Source organism: Mastigoproctus giganteus, chromosome 3 (genome assembly GCF_048544385.1).
Source record: "Mastigoproctus giganteus isolate SK-2022 chromosome 3, ASM4854438v1, whole genome shotgun sequence".
NCBI classification, from domain to species: domain Eukaryota; kingdom Metazoa; phylum Arthropoda; class Arachnida; order Uropygi; family Thelyphonidae; genus Mastigoproctus; species Mastigoproctus giganteus.
This window is the reverse complement of record NC_143577.1, coordinates 142,339,841-142,356,398: the sequence shown is the minus strand read 5'-3', so window position 1 is coordinate 142,356,398 and position 16,558 is coordinate 142,339,841. Positions and strand designations below refer to the sequence as shown.

The 16,558-nt window shown below is 37.5% G+C and overlaps 1 protein-coding gene across 1 annotated transcript in view; it reads left to right on the top strand.

The window, feature by feature from the left end:
• Nucleotides 1–16,558, top strand: part of Mgat1 (alpha-1,3-mannosyl-glycoprotein 2-beta-N-acetylglucosaminyltransferase) — a 305,503-nt gene that overhangs the window by 234,292 nt on the left and 54,653 nt on the right. Inside the window, exon 8 of the mRNA XM_090370685.1 lies at nt 15,633–15,723. Coding sequence (XP_090226811.1) covers nt 15,633–15,723 — 91 coding nt within the window. The remainder of the gene's footprint in view (nt 1–15,632; nt 15,724–16,558) is intronic.

Below are 16,558 nucleotides of genomic sequence, written 5' to 3'. Positions count from 1 at the left end.
CTCTCAGTTATTAGAAAATCATCTAGCTCACATGCCAATGTTTACTTCACCTACGACATTCCCCTTCCTGAATAACTCCTCGTGTGTGAATGTAGATACAAAATACTTGTTTAGATTGTTAGCCACCTGAGCAGGATCCTCAACCGTTGAACCATCAAGAACTGTTTTCTGTTTTTCGTTGCATCCTTTGCCAAGGATTTCTCATAATCTGCCTTTGCCTGCCTAATCTCCTTTGTGACTTGGTTACAGACCAACTTATATCTATCATAGGCTTCCATGTCACCCATTAATTTGTATGTATCCCATGTATTTTTCTTCTCTGCCATATGTCTCATTAGTTGGTATGTAAAGCCTGGTAGCTTCCAAGATTAGTTCCTTGAATGCTTCCCATTTTGAATTCGCTGTTGGTAACATCATCAGTTGGTCCCACTGTATAGTATTTAAATACTGTCTCAGACCATCATAGTCGCCTTTACGAAAGCAAAAACCCTTCCCTTTACCTCTGATGGTAGTTACTTCCTTGAGTAAATCCCACTTCAGCACACTATGATCACTGCCACCTAGTGGTTCCTTTATCTGCAGATTCTTAATGCATGAAGAATCACTACTGATAATCAGATCAAGAGTATTACTCCCTCTGGTTGCCTCCCGAACATGCTGGTGTAGAAAACAATCATCCAATAAATCCACAAAAGCCTTGATAGTGTGTGAGTGACCAACCCACAAATTCCAGTCAGTATCTGGGAAATTAAAATCCCCCATTATAAAGACTCTCTGATTTACTGGCCCATTCTATTTCCCTGTACAGTATCTTATTATACTCATCAGAGTCATTAGGCCTATAGCACACTCCTACTCTCAATTTTGATTTACCTATGCTTATGTCACACCAAACTGACTCGACACTGCCCTGTCCATCGATGTCGACTGGCTTCACTTCCTTGGATTTTATGTATTTCTTAACTAATAGCCTAACCCCTCCTCCCTTCCTATCCTGTCTATCCTTTCTGTAGACATTGTACTCCCCAAATTCCAGTTCTGCATTCCTTATATCTGTGTGACACCAAGTCTCTGATATCCCAACAATATCTGCCTTTGATGTTTTGAGCAATACCTCAAATTCATCAAATTTATTTACTAAACTCCTTGCATTGGTGTACACGCAACTATACATGCACCTGTTTCTATTCTTAGCTACCCTAACAGAACCCATGTGTTACTTGTACCGCAATGACTTCCAGCAGTCTCTGAAATATTCTGCATCTTGTTTTTCAGGCTTCTGCTCATTCCAATAGAAGCAGTGCAAGAATCTCTTTCACCTCTGCCAGTGGCTACTGTTAATCTATTAGTCTTTGTCGCCTGATTTCCTTACACTCCTTGCATCCCGCACACACAAAGACATCCCCCATGGCAGTATCATGTCCCGTTCCCGACTGCTCCACAAACATCAAGCAAGTAGTGCATTTTAATAGGCTGTGATTCAGAGGGCAACTGCCCCCCCTCAGTTCTCCCCTGAGCCACAGCACTGCCATTAGCTTGAGCCTTTTGTTTGCTGCTCTGGTCAGAGTCATGATTTCGATTTAATTTCAATAAAATTTCAATTTCAGTACAAAATTAAAACCCTAAACTTATATCTCAACACAGTTATAATGCTATATTTATGTTTCAGTATCGAGTGTTATCTACAAAATCCCTTTATATAACTTCCGTATCAAGTTAAGTATTAATTATTTATTTTTTACTAATTATTTATGTTACGTAACCCAAGTCGTTATATGTATATTCAAGTTATATGTATAGTTAAAAGTACAATTTAATTGACAATGAAGTTAAACAAGATTAATTATCTGATTAATTGACAATATTATGTACTATACTATACTATATTAAGCTTATGCTATCTATTTCGAGATATTTTGTATTGCGTTACAATGGCGGCAGTTACGAACGGTAAACACATGGATTTGATACCCTTTCCGATACTAAGTAATACCTACAAAATCTCTATCTAAGTTACTTTAATCTAAGTATCGTAAATAAGAATATAAAACTACTCTAGAAAATAAGTTAATATGCCAATTTAAGCTAATAAAACAGAAAATAAATTAGAAAACACTTCTCTGTTCCAGGAGCGGCAAAAATATACGTCCGCACAGGATACCCTCGTTCTCTTCACCCTGCGACCACATTACTTCTTTCCTGTTTTTTTTTTTTTTTTTGGCTTGCTCAGTGGCATAGTCACATCTCCTCCAGTACTTAGGACGGCAAGTCATTATTGTTTAGATGATTCTTTGCAATGCCGGGCTGTTGGTTGGACAGCTTGAAGCCGAGTAGTTGCAGGTGGAGGTGGTACTTTGGCTTAATGTGTCATGCAGTGCCATCTCGGCACTGTGGAAGCAGTTTTAGGAAACAGGAACCATTATGTGAAAAGCTGGCCAAGGTCGCCCGAGAATGAGGATTACGTTAACCAGAACAGACAGTGTCTGGCTGTAATAGCAAGACTGAGCCCTATGATATTTTGTCATCAACTGTCTCATGAGGCTGCTGCAGCCACAGGTTAAAACATTTCCAACCAAACTGTGTTAAGAAGGCTCAATTCAAGTGGATTCTACGCAAGGCTTGTATTCCATTAACCCCAAACCACTGCAGAGCTCGTCGGAACTGGTGCGACAAACACATGCTTGACAAATGGGGTACAGTTTTGTTCTCTAATGAGTCCTGTTAGCCAACAATGGAGACAGTGAGGAATGTGGTACCATCCCTCCTACATCAAAGAAAGGAACGCTTGGTGGTGGGCATGTTCTCATGTGGGGCAGAATAATGATCAACAGCTCGCTCATGGTTTTGATAGGGGTACCGTACCTGCACAGAGGTATCAAGAACAGATCCTCAGACTCTGTGCACGAATTTTTAGGAGTGTGGTTGGCCCAGATTTTCTTTTCATGTGTGATGCTACTGCACACAGAGTTCAAGTGGTGAAAGAATATTTTGAAACTGAAGTTACCCATCAGTTGCTGTGGCCAGCACAATCACCAGGCTTAAATCCAATCCAGCATGTGTGGGATGCCATTGCATTCCACACCCACAGCCAATTCCTCAGTCACTTGGTGAGCTAAGGTCTGCACTGGTGAATAGGATTTATTGCAACAGAATCTTATAGACACCCTTACATCAAGCATGATTCACTGCTGTCAAGCCTGTTTAGACATTGGAGGGAATCATACACCATAATGATGTTATGTGATCATATTTTTGAGCATCTTTTATCGACTTCTGTGATGTGATGTTTTTGGTAATCCTTATAAATGTCTGTGTGGTAACACCTTTAAATGTCCCTTATACCTGTCTGAAGTTTCTTTCTCTCTCATTTCATCATTATTCTATGGTAATCCATACTAAATTTTGTCAAGCAGTGTACTTTCCTTACTCTATTGTAGACCTGCTAGGCCAGCACATCTTACCATTTCTGTAGTCACTTCATGCTCTGACAGTTACCTCCTTTTATCTTTTCCATTGCTGCCATCATTTAACTTCTTGATATCCATCTCACCCCTTTCTGTCTTTTCCTTACCTTTTTTTCCATTGTATCTCCTTTTTCTGTAATATTCATTGGCCTCCTAAAATAGTCTTTCTACCTCCTTATTTTTTTTTTTCATTAGTAATTATTCTTTCTATCTCGTTATACAAGTAAAACGTTGCTTCCTATCCCCCCCCTATTTTCACTAATCCACGTTACGTCTTTTGCATTATTACCATCGCATAGATCTTGCAACCATCTATCCAACTATGGCTCCTTCTCTTCTTTCACTTGCATTCCTTCTATTCACTTTGCATTCCTTATTTGCTTCTTTATATTCTCTCTCTCTGACTCGTCCATTGGGTTTTTTCTCTTTCTAAAGGCCCTATTCTTCCTTAGCGGCCTCCTTTGCTCTCTTGTTCTCTCACTGTCTCTTTCCATCTCCTCAAGCCGCTTTTCCTTCCACACACTTCCTCTGCAATCACAACCAAAGTCTCTTTAAATCCTCCTCATTCCCCCTCTTCTTATACTTCATTCTCAGACCTCAGTTTCTCTCTTTTCTCTGTACATTTTTCCTATACAGGTTGGCCTTGATTAACGCGATTAATTCGTCCCGCAAGTGCATCGCGCAAAACGGAAACGCGTTAATCGAATATAATAGTCAATAGGAAAACTTAAAATTGGTCCTTGACCTTCTGGAATGTCTATAAAGAATTTTAAAAATACCTTTTAAATAATTTTTTAACTGTATACAATGTAAAATATAATGAAAATAATTATGGAATTAAATGTTTATAAAACAAACTGTGCACTGTGGAATATTTTAAATGTTCGAGGGAAACACAGCGATACTTGACATCTGTCGGACACTGCGCGAACTACTAGCTGGAGATAGTTCACAGTTTCAACATTTCTTATTAAGTTGTTTGGACCTAACTACTAAACGGAACTGTTAGGTATTTCTTTTGGTCTGGGTGTGCCGTGAAAAAATTACTGAGACACTAAGGGTGCCGTGAACCGAGAAAGTTTGGGAACCTCTGACATAAAATACACAATGAAGAAGTGACTGTTGCGGAAATATTTGAACAGTGTTGACTTTCTCTTTTCATCAATCAATTTCCAATAGCTGACAACAATCTTCTCTGGGCCCTGGCGAAATAAATATCGCAGAGAACCTCAAACCTTTTGTTTGAGGTTCTCTGCGATACGAAAGATTTCATCAAGTTCTTTTACCGTTATCTCTTTCGCGGTAACATTTTCATCTGGCTCGTTTAAAAATTTGAATTTTTAAATGCAAGTTTGCATTGACTTCATTAGCGGGAGACAAACGAGTAACACATCTTCCGATGGTTGATTGAACACCCCGAGGCAGGCACCAGGAAAACGTTTGTTTATTGCCCATCTGACGCATGGTAAGCTTAACGCACAATTCAAATCTTTTTCAACTATCGCATAAAAAAAAATCGCGTTAACTGGAAATTTGCATTGTGTAAAGTGAAAAGTGTTATAATTTTTTCAAATGGTGGTAACTGAAACATGCGTTAATCGAACTCGTGTTATGCGAGGCCTGGCTGTATTCTCTTTTTCAGCTTTCATATCTTAATCCTCCTCTCTTGTCTTCCGTTATTTCTCTCTTTCATTGATGCTAGCAACCTTTTAAGTAGTCTGTGATTGCTGTCCATTGCTATTTCTGGAAGTACTTTAAGATCCTGCACTCTCTGCCATAGGTAGCTACTACACATCTACTCCTCCACTCTCTCTCATAGGTAGCTACTACACATCTACTCCTCCACTCTCTGCCATAGGTAGCTACTACACATCTACTCCTACCCTCTCTGCCATAGGTAGCTACTACACATCAGTATGTAGTCAATTATTGACTTCTGTTTTCCATCCCAGCAATGCCTTGTATAACTGTGACTATCCTGCTTCTGGAACCACCCATTCAAAATTCTTACTCCATTCTTCCAGCATAGCTACAACATTCTTTTGCCCTCTTCGTATTTTCTCCCCTTTCCAAACTTGCCCAAAACCTTTTCATGTCCTCTTCTATCTATGCCAACTTGTGCATTAAAAATCCCCCATAACAATTTGATCTTCTTCCTTTATATACTCCATCTCTTCCTCAAAACATAACCTTTTTTTCTTATTTTTGCATCCTGGTTGTGGTGCATACCAGGGGAGGGTAGAAGGGGCATATGCCCCCCTTAACCATGTGTACGTGTTCCTAGGTCTATCTAAAAAAACACTCAAAAACCTGGTCTTCATGCTTCCCCTTACGATGATACCTGGATACGACAGTGCTGCATACACCTGCAGAATGTGGATCCCCTTCTGTCCTTCCATCATCTTAATCCTTACCATACTGTCATTTATGTCATTAACCTCTGCAACTTTCTGTCTTCACTTTGGGCTCAATGCTGTACCTATACCCTGGCACAGTAGACAGGTGGGAATCCATTTCTGTGTGATGTTGTGCTGTGCATTTGTACTCTAAACCAGTGGTCTCCAAAGTGGGGTGTGCAAGATAATCTTAAATAAAATTGTGAGGACTGTTTTCCACACTGATGTATAATCTAAATATAATGCATACCATGTAAATTATTTATAAATAAAACAAATAGTATTGCATTACATTTACTACACTTTTTACATTAATGATTTCCTATCATTTTGTACTTTAACTTCAGTTTAATTTTGTTTTGTATTTTTTTATTTGTGATCTTTTAAAATTATATGTGATTTTTAGATATAATGCTTTCCATGTAAATGATTTATAAATAAAAAAATATATTAAATTTATATATTTAATTTTTTTTTCCCGGGATGTGCACTAGTCCTTTTAAGTAAAATAAGGGTGCATGGCCGAAAAGGTTTGGAGACCACTGCTCTAAGCATGGATTGTGTGCACAGCACAGCATTGTAGTAATTTGTCACCAGGATGCGAAATATCTATATGTGTATGAGGATCACTCATAAAGTATCCAGCCATGTTCCACAAGAATTTTCCTTCACTATGGGAAGCTCAGTAATCCAATTTTTTTTCCCTCCAAATGTTCTGGGAACCTTGATTTCATTCCATTGAGTTTGGAAGCTCATCCAAAATCTAACCAACTTCAGCCCATCTTACCATGTGGTCATAAAATTGTATAAATAGAAAATTTATTTTATTTATTTATTAATACATACCTGGATATGATTATTTGCATTGGTAAAATGCCATATAAAGATACTCTCTCTCTGGAATTTCGCTAGAGATGAATCCACAGTGCCCGCTTGATTTTATCACCAGCTTTACACTACAGATGAACGAGTAGAGCTGCACTGTCTACCAAAACTTGGTGCCATCCTCATCCTATTGACAACCATAACATTATCAGAAGAGCAGGTGATTGCTCTAATAAACTCAATTCCAGTCACTTCCAACAGTTAGATATGATGGCATCTCACAATTTATTCACGAGCCTGAGGCCATACATCTTATGGACTCAGGCTATTCAATAGAAAAGGTGTACCATAGGGTAAATCTTTAATTCAGTGCTCTCAACCTGCTGTTTCCTACTCTAGTGGAAGGAATATCTTGTTTGACCTGTTCCAAAAGTATGCACTCCATTACTCGGGAAAAATTACAGATAAATCTCTACCTAATCAACTCTGCTGTGAAGTTGCTTGAGAAAATAATGCTTCCAATACTTACCAGGCAAACTCCTACCAGTCCTCACCAGACAGGTGCACCTTTCAATCCCCACTGGAGGATTATCTGGCAGATACTGCCAGATAATCCTCCCCAAATTTATTATACACTTCCAGACAAATCAGCAGTAACCAACCTTCTGACAACCTCTAACAGACTCCTGCAGCATTTGAAAATAGGAGAACTGGCAGTCACCTTTCATGGCACCTTCCATTGATGCTGTATACATTTCATGTCTACATTGCTCTATACATTCCTGAACTTGGCCTGTTACGACGTAAGATCACTCATCAGTGAAGACAGGATATTAGAGCTGGAAAAAGGAATTAGAAAATGTGAATTGGAATATCATCGGTTTGGCTGAGACAAGAAGAAGAAATGAATCACTTATAAGTTTATTAAGTGGAAATCTGCTGTACACCAATGGAAAGAGTGAAAGGAGTTGAAGGTGGAATTGGGTTTCTGGTCCATAAAGATTTAAAAAACAACATTTTGGAATTCAAAAGTACATCACCAAGGGTGTCAAGATTAATACTCATTCTAAGATGTACAAGCTAAAGGTTATAATGATTTATGCACCAACATTGAGCCATGATGATGAAGAGCTTGAAGAAATGTACACCAAAATTGAGTCTTCTAGATGAGCAGAAAACCCCCTACACTATTATTATGGGGGATTTCAATGCTAAGGTTGGAAAAAGACAAAACAGAGCAGAAAGGGGAACTATAGGAAATTTTGGAATTGGTGAAAGAAATGAAAGCGGCGAAAGGCTTGTGGAATTTGCAGAATCTCAAGGATTGTCAGTAATGAACACTTTTTTCAAGAAAAGGGTGAACAGAAAGCGGCCAAATGGATTAACAACTAATGAAATAGACTTCATCCTCACTAACAGAAGATATATTGTGAATGATATTACTGTCCTTAAAAAGGTAAATGTTGGAAGTGATCACAGAATGGTAAGATGTACACTTGATATAGATGTAGGAAAGGAAAAGAAAAAACTGACTCGAGTAAATAATACAAAGGTCTTTGAGATAACAGAGGAGGAGTAAAAGCAATATGTACTGGAACTTAAGAACAAGTTTGAGCTTCTGCAGACTGCTCAGGACCAAGATATCGACGAGGAATATTACAACTTTCTGAAAGTGATAAAGCCCAAGAAACCTATAGGGAAAAAGACATCCAAAGAAGAAAAAATTAGTCAAGAAACACTTGTTATGATGAACCGAAGGCGAAAAATGAAGAGCAAGATAAACACTGACAAGGAAAAAATTGAGTATACTGAGTTATGCAAAGCCATTAGAAAGAGACTCAGAGAGGATATAAGAAGATTTAACACAAGAAAAGTAGAACAAGCATTAAGGGAAAACAAAGGATTTAAATCAGCAGCCATGAGCAGTAATACAGAAAGACAAATGATACTGAAACTGAAGAATAGCGATGGTATACTTATAAACAGCAGAGAAGGCATAATTCAAATAGCAGAAGACTACTATAGAGAGTTATACAAGGAGCAAGGGAATGATGCCAGCAGTGGAGAAGATGGATTGCAAATTAGCAACACATAGGACATACCCAATATTCTTCCTGATGAGGTAGAACATGCATTGAAGAAAATGAAGAATCAGAAAACCCTGGGGGAAGATGAAGTTACTGTAGAGTTGTTAAAATTGGGAGGAAGAGACATAACACAAAAACTGGCAAGGCTCTTCACAAAGTGCATTAGAAAAGGTGTGACGCCTAAGCAGTGGAATAATGTAATCATAGTTTTGCTGCATAAGAAAGGAGAAATTGGAAATTATAGACCAATTAGCTTGTTATCCCACATCTACAAGTTGTTCATAAGGGTCATTACTAACAGATTAGAAAGAATACTTGATGAGAATCAACCGAAAGAGCAAGCTGGCTTTAGGACAGGATTCTCAACTATGGATCACCTTCACGTAATATGACAGCTAATGGAGAAAGCAAATGAATATAAAACATCATTATGCCTGGCATTTGACTCCATACAGCATAAGGCAATGTTTCGGGCAGTGGAAAGACAAGGCATTGATACCCCATATATTATGATTTTGAAGAAAATATATGAGAATGCTACCTCCTTTATTAGACTAGACAAAGACAGTAGGAAATCTAAAATGGAGAAAGGAGTTCAACAAGGAGACACAATATCTCCGAAGCTGTATACTGCTGCCCTTGAGGAAGCTTTCAGAAGATTAGACTGGACGCAGAAAAGAGTCATTGTGAACGGAGAGTACCTAAACCATTTACGATTTGCAGATGACATTGTGGTCATAAGCCACAATCCCAAAGAATTAAAGGAAAATCTTAATCAGTTATGCAGTTAGTAAGGATTTTGGACTAAAGATGAATATGGCTAAAACAAAAATAATGATAAACAAGTATGCCACAGTAAGGGAAATAATGATTGAAGGAACAGTAATTGAAAAGGTGGAGTCATATACTTATCTGGGACAAGTTATTAGCTGTAATAATGATAAATGGCTGGAAGTCAAGAGAAGAATAAATTTTGGATGGATAGCATTCAGGAAATATAGTCACATACTGAAGAGCAATATCCCAGTTTGTCTGAAACGTAAAATAATGAACCAATGTATACTCCCCACCATGACTTATGGAAGTGAAACTTGGGCACTCACCAAAACAACGGAAGAGAAGCTGAGAACTACACAGCGAAGAATGGAACGAATTATATTGGGAATCAGACTGTTAGATAAAAAGAGAAACACATGGATTAGGCAGCAAACTCAAGTAAAGGGCATTCTTATCAAAACTAAAGAACTAAAATGGTCTTGGGCAGGACACATAGATCGAAGACATGATGACAGATGGACTAAGAAAATAACAGAATGGTACCCAAGAGGAGCTAGAAGAAAACCTGGAAGACAAAGGCGGAGATGGATAGATGAAATTCATGAGTTTGTGGGTAGCAAATGGATGGCCAGTGCTCAAAACAGAAGGAACTGGAAAGTTGCTGTAGAGGCCTTCATCCTGCAGTGGATTGAAAATGGCTGATGATGATGACGACGACGACATTCCATGTCTATTCAAGCTGCTTTAGAACTCTACTAGATGGGTGGTTGCAACACTGTGGCTTTCTTGACATCCCTGCTTCTTAATCTTATATTTATAGTACCCATGAATAACATCCAGTACTTGGTGATATTAGCTGAAATTCTGCAAGATGCTTTACCATCCAGACTCCTTTTCACAGTCCTCATTGCATCCATTGTTACCCAGGACACCTTGGATACCTTAATGTATGCTGATAACTTAAGAACTTCATATTCTCACCACACCTTCAAGTAATCCATGCTCCCCTGTCATCAATGTCTACATATCTGAAGAAATTTGACATATGCATCAATCCACAGAAGTCAGAATCCATGAGCTCCTCACTAAATCATCATCCAGCAGTCAATTCAGGAGGCTCATTCAACCCTGGTATGGAAGGAGACTCCATTCCACTTGTTCAAAGCCTCTCCTACCCTTAGGACTATTGGTTACCTAGGGCTCTTGTTTAATCCAAAAATTTGCTTTGTCACACGGATATGCTACCAAGCTTATGTGGCTATGTAAACAGCACTTGCAGTGTATAACTTAAAAATCTATCATAGCCAGGTACATAGCTAGCCAGGACTATATAAAGTCAGCTACATTGAAACCATTATGTACTTTCCATTGTGTACTGCCATATGGAACAGAAATATGAACATTAGCAAAACTCCATTGTCAAACCAGTGTTTGCCTTTGAGTATTAGCTCCTCAAATGTGCTTTCCATACTCAAGTTACCACCTAGCTTCAGACCACAGCCATGGCCAGTACTGTGAATATTCCAAGATTCCTATAGCTTATTGAAGAGAGACAACTCCAATTAACAATTAATCTTCTGGCTGGCTTCATCTCTTCTTCCTTCTGGAATAGCTGTGCCTGCAGGATAGTGTCTCACCTCTAATCAACTCCTTAGCTGTTCCATGCAAATACATGCCTTCACTTGTTGACCAGAAGAAGTTTGGCCAAGATTGCATATACAAATGAAGAATACTCTGTGGCTTTTGGCCCATAGGTTTATATTCCATTCTTATTTGATAGGCGAGTCCTTACACCAATCACTTTTTCATGGTCAAAAAACCTGCATAATAATACTGCTCCTCGTATCTGAGGTTGACTGGATAGTTTTTCCCAGCCTAATAAATTCAATGCCCTGCTGTAACTATCGAGATCTATATGTTTTGACAGTTACGTTGTAATTTCCATCTTTCTTTTCTTTTATTTTAATTTCTAATATTAATTTATGCAATTTTCTTAGCATATTTTTAGCTCAGGTATATTCCCATATTTTATTATTAAGTCCCAGCCGTAGTGCCATGATGTGCTATTGTAACATGCAGTTTATTCAGGGTGTCTCAAAAATATTGGTACAAACATTTAGGGGAGGTAGGTAACATCTAAAGGAATGTGAATCATTGCATAGGAACCCATAACCGGAAACGTCACCGTAAGTCGGTACACGGTGCTGTTCATCAGGTCGCAAGAGGGAAAATTTCTGGTTTACTCATTCAGGCAGTAGTCGCCGCACAAAGAGCATGCATCGATATACGAACTGTGAGCTGGCAGACATGCACCTAGTGTATGGATTAGTAGAGGGCCCACACGGTGTGCACCCCCATGCGGCACAACATCACTTCGCAATAAATGTGTGGGCAGGTATGGTCGGTGACTGCTTAGTCGGCCCATATCTGTTACCGTCCCGCATAAACTCCACTAAATATCGGATCTTTCTTGAACAAGTTCTACCAGGGTTACTTAACGATGTTCCAGCAAATGTGAGACGCAACATTTGGTTTCAACATGACGGGGCGCCTGCCCATTATGGAAGGTGTGTTTAGGACCATTTGAACAGGCGTTTTGGGCGTCGATGAATTGGCCATGATGGACCCGTTGCCTGGCCCCCACGCTCATCTGATTTATCGAGCCTTGATTTCTTTCTGTGGGGAGTCCTCAAATCTATTGTGTATGAATCGCCTGTGGAGACTGAAATGAATCTCGTGGCAAGACTCGTCTGCGCTGCTGCTACTGTCAAAAAAACTCCAGGGAGTTCGACCGTGTCCACCAATCCATGCTGTGTCGGTGTCACGCATGCATCGCGTCTCATGGTGGAACCTTCAAGCATCTGTTGTAACATCATGAAATGCATCCATCTCATACTCCATTGTTAATATTGTGTCATTTCTGCTTCTTGTGCCTCTGCTGCTACTACTTTCCTGTGACGTTTCCGGTTATAGGTTCCTATGCAATTCACATTCCTTTAGATGTTACCTACCTCCCCTAAACGTTTGTACCAATATTCTTGAGATGCCCTCTATATCATATATTTTCTTTGTTATAATAAAGTTATTATTTTATCATTTGCTTACTGTGATCCCCAATTCTGTGCGCGCTGTGATTCTGTCCATGTCTGTTTCTGTAAGGGCTCCTTTACTATGCAGCTGCCCTATATTTTTCACCTTTAAGTTCTTGATGTTTTACTGTTGAATATTTGTGACACTGTTTTAGTGCACAGCTCTCCTCTGTATCATTTAGTATGATAGCCTGAATTTCATTGAGGAGGGAGGATAGTGGATATCTTCTGTCCTGTAGAATTATCCAGATTTCATTTGACTTTTCTATCTCTGCTTCTTGTTAACATATTCATTGATCTAGTTTCTTGTAGTTTGCAGATCTGTGATGCTATTGGTAAGCTCTCCTGCTTTGACTTTAATGATTTGCCATTTTATAACATAAGCATAACAGATTTGCTCATTTTCTATTATGAAATCTGTTATGGCCTTGTCAGTTGCTCTCTGTTATAAAAACCTGATATTGTTTTTTGTTTTGGTTTGGTGAACTTGCACTTGTCATTTTATTGACTAGATATTTATGGATTCTGTCTGTACTCCCTTCTGTTACCTGTTATGTTTTATGATGATTAGTCATGTATTTGGAAATCCCATCTGTACTTTTAGAGCTTGGCTCTTAATATGCAGGGAATCATATTACCATCTCCTCCATTTCTTCAGAATATATTCTGTTGTTGTCTTCCATATCCCTAGGTATCATTTCTTCTATCATTTTTCAGTTTCTTGAAATATTTTGCTGCTTTAGGTTCACCGACGTTTACTCCCAGCTAGTATCTCTGAAAAAAAAAAATCTAAAATTGCAAAACAGGATTGCCCAGTATGCAGTCACTAAAATTCATCACCAAGTTTGCTCGTTTGATTTCTTTAAATCAGACTGAAGTTTTTCAATGTAATTTTCACATTAATTCTTTCTATATACAATAGAGCATCAGTTATCTAAAATAATCTGTCAGACCTCTTCCGGATAGCCAAATTTTCTGGATAATCGAATGTAAGGTAAGATTAAATGAATTTAATATTACCTTACAATTAAATAAAAAAATATATATAAACCAATCTCAGAAAACAGAAACATCCATCCAGGCATTTTTATGATTTTTATACAAAACAGGAAAATTAGAAAGATTTTTAAATGCTCTGTTTTTTCGACTTAACGATAACAAGCACCAACAATCTGTGCATCCCACTGGCCATTTGCACACATAGCAATTGTAACTCGCTCTTCTCATCTTAAAACCTGGTGCACGCATTTCTCTTTATGGTTTTTATCGGTAATTCTTTCTATAATAAGCCTGTCTCATCAACATTATAAACTTTTCTTTCACTTAATTTGCTACAACTGAAGCAAACTTACTTTTAAAGGACACCTCTGCCTATTCGTCTGCAGAAAGTTTCTCGCCTTGAATATCTAGTTCACATATACCGTGGCTCAGTTTAAAGTTTTTCAGCCAACCTGTGTTTGCCTTAAAAATCTTCATTACCTCTTAATTTTCAATTAATATCCAATGCTTTTTGACACAACATTGGGCCAGACACCGGTTCACCTAAACTTCACTTCTGAAGAAACCACAAATTAAGTGCACTCTCTAAAGCTTTGACATCTTTTTCCTGCTAGATCTTCCTGCACTATCCATAATTGAAACAAATTCTGTTATAGCATTGGAATTTTTCTTGATGTCATAAATTGTTGGAGTCCCCTCTTTGGAGAGAGATTTCCTAAATTTTCACCTTTTCTAATTCTATTAATAATTTCCGTTTTTTGTTGCAATGTTAAAACTACCTTTTTTTTTTTTTTTTTTACCCCTTTCCCTTTTATTGTAAAAAAATTGAGAAAAATAATAAATCATACAGATATTATTCTTACCAAATCTGGAGCTAAACAAATCTGAAATTCACTCATGGTTTCCAAGAAAACCCCGTAGTCTGTGATATTTTTCTATAACACATTTCTGCAGGTCACCTAGAATTTTAGAGGTCACAACCATAAAACAATAAAAACAATTTGCAGTTTTCGGTTTATTGGGCTTTTTGTTTGTACAATCTATTATAAACAGGTAATAAACTTGATCTTTTGCTTATTAGAATCAAAATTCAGTTTGCAAAGGTCATCACTATAAATGGCACTTACTGTACTATTGTTTTATTACTAATTAATAAATAAATTAATATAATTTAATTAATTTTTAAAAAAAAGGAAAGATCAGCCTTTCAAATTATTCCAATAATTGACTTCCAGATAACCAGTGTTCACTGTATTTGAATACTAATAGCAAGTGGCAGAAAACATGCATTTAGCACTATAGCTTTGTCCATTTATAAGTTTCATAATATTAGTTCTGTGGCTATATGCCTGTCGGAGGGCTTAATTTCAGAAGTTAATATACTTTACTCGGTGCAAGTACACATTCCTCATGGCATGTACATGTATAGCTATTAGCACATAAATTTTGACCTCTTACAACTTTCAGAAAAATGTCAGAGTTTATCAGATTTTAACAATGTCTTACCTTGCCCATCTCTTAAAAATCATGATTTAAATACAGTATTTCCAAATTTTTGATTAAATGATTGCAAACTTTGTTGAGGGTTCCATAGGGCCCAACAACACTCCTAATCTGGGTAGAAGTGGCTTATCCATTTGCCAAAGTCATTTTAATTAAAAAACTCTAGTTTATAATTTTGATGTGAAAAAAAAAAAAAAAAAAAACAGTAATTTCAGCTCAAGAATTTGTTTATTAACAATGTGATATCTGTTTTTAATATTTTATGGCCAAGGAAATTGCCAGAAAATATAGTTATTTATTCCAATAATCCCTCTTAAATTTTATCACAAACTTGGATCAGAATCAGCTCACTCTTTTGGTTTGTACCAGTTTCCATTTTCTTTAGTGTATTTTATTTATTTTTTTTGTTTAAAAAAAATAACAGAAAATGTTAATATTGCTGTTTTTAAATGTTTGTTTCCAGATTCATCACTGTATTTTATTTCATTTTAGAGTTACTTTATCGATCTGACTTTTTTCCTGGTTTGGGGTGGATGCTTACTAAAGATTTATGGTCTGAATTACAAAGTAAATGGCCTAAAGCGTAAGTATAATAGTGTGTAAGTATAATTATTTATGGTACTTGACACTAGACTTGAATTTCTGTAGATTGTAATTTTCAGAAAGTATCAAGGGGTTCCAGAAAACGAAAGTTGAAGGAATAAATGAAGAAGAAGAAAAGCCGGTTCTGTGAGTTTGAAATTGGGCAGTAAAAGGATGCTGACTGGTTGCAGCACGTGTTCAGATTGGTTTGGAAGAGAGAGTGAGAATTACAGAAGCTAATTCAGAAGAACAGTGCCCATAGAAGTATCTATAAAAAAACACGCAGCAATAACAATGTCTATAAGACAGAGAGTAGATAGACTTTGTTAAAGAGGAGTCTTTAATTAATCTTAACTGCCCTGTTTTGAATGGAATCTAGAAACTTGAGTGAGATTTTGGGACACTGCCCCAGATTTGGGGTAGGGCGGATTTGATTTATTCAGAGTGAACAGCTGTTTGGATAAATCACAAATGTAATGCTGAGAGCAAAAGAGAAAACCCAGTTTTTCAGATGCAGAGAAAGCAATATGTGTGATGTTCTTGTGCGAAGAGAGATTAAAGTCAGAGTAACCTCCGTAGAGATATGTAATCTTTTCTAGAAATCAGTGTCATTGAAGATAAGCATAGGAGCAGAAGAATCCTTTTTGCAAGATATAACACAGGACTGAGTTTTAGAAGGATTGAAATCAGCTAAGTTATCTTTGCTCCCACTGGAGAATTACCTGAAGATTAGCATTTAAGGAATTGGTGGTGAATCTTCGAGAGGTTAAAGCTGTTTGTGTAAGGCAAAGGTTTCTCAAACTGGAAGTAGAATGTAATGTGCTATCATCAGTAAA